The sequence below is a fragment of the Aspergillus ruber genome (genome assembly GCF_000600275.1).
Source record: "Aspergillus ruber CBS 135680 unplaced genomic scaffold scaffold00028, whole genome shotgun sequence".
Classification (NCBI taxonomy): domain Eukaryota; kingdom Fungi; phylum Ascomycota; class Eurotiomycetes; order Eurotiales; family Aspergillaceae; genus Aspergillus; species Aspergillus ruber.
In genome coordinates, this window is record NW_024467324.1 from 396,290 (window position 1) to 403,306 (window position 7,017).

The following is a 7,017-nucleotide window of genomic DNA, read 5'->3' on the forward strand; positions in this document are numbered from 1 at the left end:
ATCAGTATGTTTAGGCTGTTTGCATCTCGCTTAGTCTAAATCGGAATAAGGATCTCCGATTCTCCGAAAACACACTATAAAAGGAAAAATTCCTCGGGCACATCTGGAATTCTTTTCTTTTCTTCTCCATACATCGAAAAAGCTAACAGAACCTGCCACGACCATCGTCCAGTTTTTAATCCACGGCGATGAGTTGCCTTCGATCTTCGGATCGTTCGGTTCTGGAGAACAATTTCCTTGATAGGAAGTTCGCCTCTCGTTGGGTCCTCTTCAGTGAGGGCGATGAGGGGGGAATGTCGATGACGGGATACATCTCTTCACCTATTTCTTATATGGTGCTCTGTAGTTAATTATATATCGTAGGATACGACAGTATTGGGGATGATTGAGACATTCCAGTGTCTTATCAGTCGTAAATTGGCTGTTCATCGTTGTCCATTGTTGTATACCGCTGCTGAAGATGCTCTATTTGTGGCTATTTCGGCCACGGAATGTCATGTCATCGCGATGGTCGATGAGTATCTCGCATGTCCAGGAAAGCTCCCCGATACAATTATGTACTATGGTGCCCCGATCCAGAATGAAGGGGTTGGTCAAGGCGCGTCGTAGGGATGTTGTGTAGATGAATATACACTGCGCAGGCACAACATTCCAGTTCCTTTCCAAATGAAGAATGCCGCGCCATCGCGCTGGTTGATCTCAGGTTCACTGTGTTTCGCTGTCCGACACTCCATTCTTGGAGGCGAATCTTTCGGCAGGACAACGTTTGTTTACCACGCCAATGCGACATTCCACCCATCAATGGCATGAAAACAGACGCACTTGAGGCTCATAAAAGGCACGATGATGTCCACGAGAAGGTAATTCAGTTTTCCATCAAACTACTATCCTTTGATTGCTTGGTGCATTGCTCTGTCATTCATTTTGCCGCCCTTCCTGGTCCCAAACACTTGTCACTCATTATCGTTGTTACTTTTACAATCTCTTAATCAGTTACATCAAAATGAAGGGCTTCAACGCAGGTATCCCCGTTGCCATCCTCGCCGCTTTGGGACAGGTACAGGCCCAGGTGCAGGCCCAGGATGTTGCCAAGCGTAACTTCGGTTCGTCTTTCGAACACATTGGAGAAAGCATTGAAGACGCCTTTGACCACCCTCACCCGCATGGCGGTCCTCATGGCGGTCCTCACGGTGGCCCTCAAGGCAGCCCCCACGGCGGCCCCGGTCCCGAGAGCCACCTTCCCATGGCTCACGCTGCTCGTGCTTACCGTCCTGGAGAGGATGTGGCCAGCCTTGAGAGCGACCCATTCTTCAGCGAGGGCTCGTATGAGCGGCCTTCAGACCACGGCCCTTCAGCTGTCCCGACTTGCTCGACCCAGACTGAGCATATCGTCCACACTATCACCAAGACTGTGACTCCCGAGCACGAGCACAAGCATACTCCTACCTCGCACGCGTCGCACCCCATCGGCCTTGACCCGGCCGCTCACGCGCCACAGTCGTCGTCCTCCCACGCCCCGGCTACCACGCCTGCCGTGGCCCACGTCGCTCAAACCTCCTCTACCGCTCATGCTGTCCACACGTCTTCTGCGGTGCACGTGGCTAACGCGCCTCACACAACTTCCGCGGTGCACGTCGTCAATGTGCCTCACACATCGTCTGCTGTGCATGTGGCTAGCGCGCCTCACACGTCTTCTGCAGTGCACATTGTCGACGCTCCTCACACATCATTCGCTGCGCATATGGCGAACGCGCCTCACACGTCTTCTGCACACTCAGCCCTCATCCCGGCCTCTACTCAGGTCCCGACTAGCACCTCTGCTACCCACGTTCCCGTGGCCACCTCGACCTCCAGCGTCCACGGGCCCATGACTTACAACGTCATCCCCGTCCACGTTCCTTCCTCCTCGCACAGCTCCATTAAGCTGCACGCTTCCTCGTCGTCTGCCTACCCTAGCGGTGCTGACGGTACTCACTTCCACGGCACCTATGGCACTCCTGGCGCTGGTGTTGCGTTCACTGGTGCCGGTACCCAGCTCCTGCCCGGCACTGGCATTGTCACTGCCGTTTGTGGATTACTTGGTGTGTTGGCTTACGCTCTTTAAGTGTGACCATCAGGATTGATTGGTTGTGTTTTGTATCGTAGAAGCTTGGTTCTAATACCGTATAATATCTTTTTATTTTTCGTTCGTTTGTTGTCACTCCTTTGGAAGGGTTAAAATAGTTGATACAATGTTACTGCTGAAATAATATAATATGAGATGTAATTTGATGCCTTGCGGCAATCTTCCAAATCATCGTTAGGTATTGCCTCGTATGTTTCTCGGATCCCATTTTGTGCATCTTAATAATACATGCATAACTCACCACACGAGCCCCTACCAAAACAGGTTCATCAAAACCCTGGCGAATAACATCACCCTAACCACTACTTTCATTGCCCTTCTCCAGTATAAACATGATCACAAACCAGTATGATAACTCCATAATACTTGTCCTCTCCCAATTCTGCCCGGTTGCAGGTGTGGCCAAACTGATATCATCATCTCATCATGTTCCAGGCGAGGACCAAGGGAAGCAGCAACTACACTGTGACATCACAAGATGGTTTGGATATATATACAGAGGCGTTAAGGCGTTGTGTTAGTTGATGTAGAGAAAAGAATCTTTTGTTAATTTTGTATTCTTGATTTGCGATATATCTGCGGTTACATACATATACTTCCGCATACCATATTCTACCACCACCACCACAACTACAACCATCTACTCTATTTACAACACAAAACAAACCAATATGTCCAACCCTCACCAAGGCGGCACCCTCTCCGAAATGGCCCCCTCGGGAACCACAATCCCCAACAACGCCGGCATCCAAAATATCATCCCCTCCGTCCCGCGCCCCGACCAACGCTCCGAAAACTCCCAATTCGACAACGAAGGTCTCGCCGAGCCAACCTCCGCCCTCGCAGCCGACAATGCCACCGATCTGCCCCGATCCACCCGTGACGTGGGTGCTACGGGCGAGGTAATCACGGGAACGGGAAACAGTATTGGGGCGGGGGTAGAGGGAAAGAGGACACAGGGGGCGAATGATCCGGGGGCGAGGGGAGATGCGAGAAATTGGAAGCATGCGAGTCATAACCGGAGTGCGTTTGAGAGGTTTGCGAAGGAGGATGAGGATTCGGGGGAGAAGGTTGGGGAGCATGAGGGGAGGAACTAGGGCAGTTGATTCGGTGTTTTAATTTCTATTTTGTAATTTATGGAATTAATTTACCGGCGATCAAATATAAAAATATTGCTTTGGATTGTTTGTAGACATCTTCTATATTGAAATTATAATACGGAGTGTCTGTTGTGACGGTTAGCAGGGCGCCAGAAACGGCTCCCATTGAACCGCGCTTCTGCCGAGCCCTACCGCCTGCCATCGATAGGAATACCATTGCACCTATAAAAAGCCTGTCATCTCTCCCTCATAAAGACCAGGCACTCTCTTCCCCTTTCCCCTCCTGTCTGCGTCTCTGGAGCACAAGGGTTTTATGCCTCCACTAGGCCTCGAAATGGGACCGCAAGGACCGCAAACCAAACCGGACCAGACCGTTGTGGTCCGGTCTTTGGTGCGACACCTAAGGACCGCAGTGCGGTCCTTGGATTTTTAGGACCGCACCACAGTGGTCCAGTTAAGACCGGCGGTCCTACAAACAGGACAAACATAGAAATTCTGTGATATGCATATTTTATGCAAATCTATCTGTATTTTCAAGTATTTTGCTTACGGATTAGTTGAAATATTAGATGAATACTCATGTAGATATCATATAAGCAAATTTTAGATTAAAATGGGGGTTTTTTTTTTATTCGTTGGTCTGTTAGATTGATAACTATTCATACACAAAATCTTCACGTCTCAAGCGCTTTGGAAGCCGCCCTGATGAGCGCCTCTGAGTACTACTATCACCTTGCAGGTAGCTATTATCAGGTAGAGGAATCTCATCAGCTTCATCTAATCCAAGTAAAGGACCCGACTCATCTGATATAGCTTCAGCCCTTCTCTTCCCAAGTGCACGCTCACTAGGAGGATGAATAACTTGAGATGTGGCTCCAGCAGAAGATAGTTCATCCTCATCATCACTAATTGGGTTAAATTCATCCTGTTTTTTCCAAGCATCTTTTTCCTCCTTTGCTGCTTGTGTTTCTTGAGTAGTAAAGTACTCTTCCATTAGGGAAAGCTGCTTGGATTCCATATTGAACTTTGTTGTACACATAAACAACATCAGCTCTTTGATTGTTTTCGGTTTTAGTGATCCCCGGCGGTAGTGGCAGATGTCCCGAGCAGAATTGAATAACCGCTCAACACCAGAACCACTGGCTGGTGTTGTAAGAACATCTCGGGCAACGCTTGCCAGGATGGGGTATTCATGTTGGTGATCTCTCCAGTACACCCGTGGATTCACAATTTGAGTACCTATAGATGTTAATATCAGGGAAGGAAGATATAGAGGATAAGCTTACCACTTCCAAGATACCGTGAAAGCTCATCATTAGCAGTTGTTTGTGGCTGTAGAGATGCGGCTGATGTCACAAGGATATCTACATCAGAGATACCCTCTGCTGAAGACCGGGCAGCTGATATAGACTGTGTCTCTGAATAGCGCTGCTGGTAAGGTTGAATGTAAGCCTCAAGGGCCTTCCGGTATCGTGGCTGCCAGTTTGGCTCCCAGTCCTTTGTTGAAAAGAATTCTAGCTTGTTCTGTGGCGCTAAGATAGTCCCAATTGCATAGAGACCACCCTCAATCTCATCAGTCTTCCTATAATATTCTGAGAGCTTTACCTCTGCAGCCTTTAATGCTGACAGCATCACCTTCTTCCAGCCAACCTTCTTTTGCGCCAGTTGTGCCCTAGATTTCTCAAGATGAGTGAATAAGGTGTTGTAGATTGCAAAGACACTATGGATAGTGACCTCAGTAGTCTTCGAGAGAGAGGTTGTAAATTTAAAAAAAGGTTGGGTGATTGATAAAAGATAGTCAATTTGTCGCCATTTATCCCTATCTAGCTTTAGATCAGGATGGCCGTATTCAGAGCAGTACTCATCAAAAGTAGACTGAAGTCGTTTGGCCCGCCGAAGCATGAGATATGTTGAATTCCAGCGTGTCTGGACATCTTGTATAGGAACAAGCTTAGGTTCTTGTGTCTGAAGATCCATGAAATTCTCTCGTCGCTGGGGGCTTTTATTGACAAAGACTGCTAGCCGTCGAACCTAAAAAATTATTAGAGATTAGAAATTAGGATTATAGAAGAGATAGATTCATACCTTATTTAGAGTATTCACAATCTCTCTGTTCTCTTGCTGGGCCCCATTCCTTCTCTCAGTCCATTCCATCTCTTCTCTATCATTACATGGGTTTGCTTCCATCTCACCAAGTAGCTCCTTTAAACTTAGTTGGATGACATGTGCGATACATGGCATGCAAATAATTGGTATATAGTTAGGTAGCTCAAGAGATGTAAGGGACTGTTGCAGGCTATCCATCAATGTAGAGTTATTAGACGCATTATCAGTGGTAGCCGTTAATACTCGATCAGTAATGTGATACTTCTCAAGAAGGTCAAACAGAACAGTGCTCAGATAAGACCCAGTATGTGAGCCATGTAGGGGTTCAAAGCCAAGTAATATCTCGCGATAATTCCAATCTTTATCAAGAAAATAGCCTGTTACTGCCATAAAGGCCTGGCGAAAGGGTGAGGTCCAGCAATCCAGTGCAATAGAGAGCTTAGCGCCCTCTGGGAGCTTCTGAATCAGAGTATGTTGACGCTCTTCAACCAATTCTTGAAGATTCCGGCGGACCGTGTACGCAGAAGGGATTTCAGGAAAGGATGGAGCAAGCCGGGCCATTTCAATGAGGGCATGAAATTCTGGATGCTCAACAAGTTGAAAGGGTAGACGTGAGGCTGTTATGAAGGTAATTATCCTCTCCATCCATGCTTGTTGAGTGAAAGATGCTTTTTGAAGAGCTCGGTGTGCCTAATAAGGAGTTTTAGTAAGATAAGTAGAGGTTCAGATGAAAGATAGAGATATCTATACCCCATTATTTATCAGCCTTCGAATATCCTGCGATTGGGGTGCCAATTTCTGACAGTTGATCCCTTGTGAATAGTGTCTGTTCATAGTAGATGTTCCACGGTGGCGGTCAGCAGGATGGGCAAGGATATGGTCACATTTCTTACACATAACCTTAGGGGATCCATCCTGGATAGCAACTACTTGATGGAAATAGTCCCAGGACTCTGCATGGTGTTTACCCTTGAAGATATTCCGTTTCATCTCACTTCCATACTCAGTCTTCAACCACCATGTGACAAAGTCATCATTCACCATCTCTGTCCAAAGGATATAGATCTTCTTCTTTGCAGGACCAACGCGTTCCAGTGTCTCAGGAATAGGAGGCGGAGGCACTGGCTGTGTGAAATTAGTGCTAGAGCTGGGATTTGGCATGTTTGGGCTGTGCAAAGGGTTGAATGACCCATCAGATGGAAGGAAGCAGGGGCTATCCAACAGGTTTTCCTCCAAAAATGATGAGGAATAGTGCTCAGAGAACTGAGAGGCCTGGCTCTGTGACATTGTGATGAATTATGATAGGAAGGGGAGTGTGTAGAAGAGACTTAATAGAGTTTTTTTAACCAGAAGAAATAGTTGGTTGCTAATAGAGTTGCATTCAGAGCAGTTTGGCACAGATTAAGCTGCAAAAGCCGCATTTAGTGACACACTAAACCAACTGCGGTTAAAGTTGGATAGGATTGGAATCAGATTCTCCAAAGTCCAAGCCACCTTGTAATCTGTGACAATAACTAATAACACACAGCATCATCAAGCATTGAATACAATTAATATTCCATTTATATTAATATCATCTATATCAGTCTCATTCCGCTATCAACCATCTCCGAAGCAAAAATAGCCATATATTTATATACATTCCGAAGTTGCACAGCAATTCATATTTACTCCGTAATGTCTACC

General features: G+C 46.9%; 3 protein-coding genes across 3 annotated transcripts; 2 read left to right on the top strand and 1 right to left on the bottom strand.

The window, feature by feature from the left end:
* Window positions 1-906: 906 nt before the first annotated feature.
* On the top strand, window positions 907-2,259 carry CweA (putative GPI anchored protein). The gene has a single exon (XM_040777939.1). The coding sequence runs from the start codon at window positions 1,004-1,006 to the stop codon at window positions 2,102-2,104; it is 1,101 nt and encodes a 366-aa protein (XP_040635992.1). The 5' UTR covers window positions 907-1,003; the 3' UTR covers window positions 2,105-2,259.
* A 465-nt stretch (window positions 2,260-2,724) lies between these two features.
* On the top strand, window positions 2,725-3,306 carry EURHEDRAFT_415724 (uncharacterized protein). Its single transcript, XM_040782773.1, has one exon. It carries the CDS (start codon window positions 2,797-2,799, stop codon window positions 3,220-3,222), a length of 426 nt encoding a protein of 141 aa, XP_040635993.1. The 5' UTR covers window positions 2,725-2,796; the 3' UTR covers window positions 3,223-3,306.
* A 574-nt stretch (window positions 3,307-3,880) lies between these two features.
* Window positions 3,881-4,489, bottom strand: EURHEDRAFT_463207 (uncharacterized protein; the record flags this gene model as incomplete). The annotated part of the gene is made up of 2 exons (XM_040784857.1): window positions 3,881-3,988; window positions 4,088-4,489. Coding segments are annotated over 2 exons (510 nt in total), but the record flags the coding sequence as incomplete, so codon positions are not given.
* Between the last annotated feature and the right edge of the window lie 2,528 nt (window positions 4,490-7,017).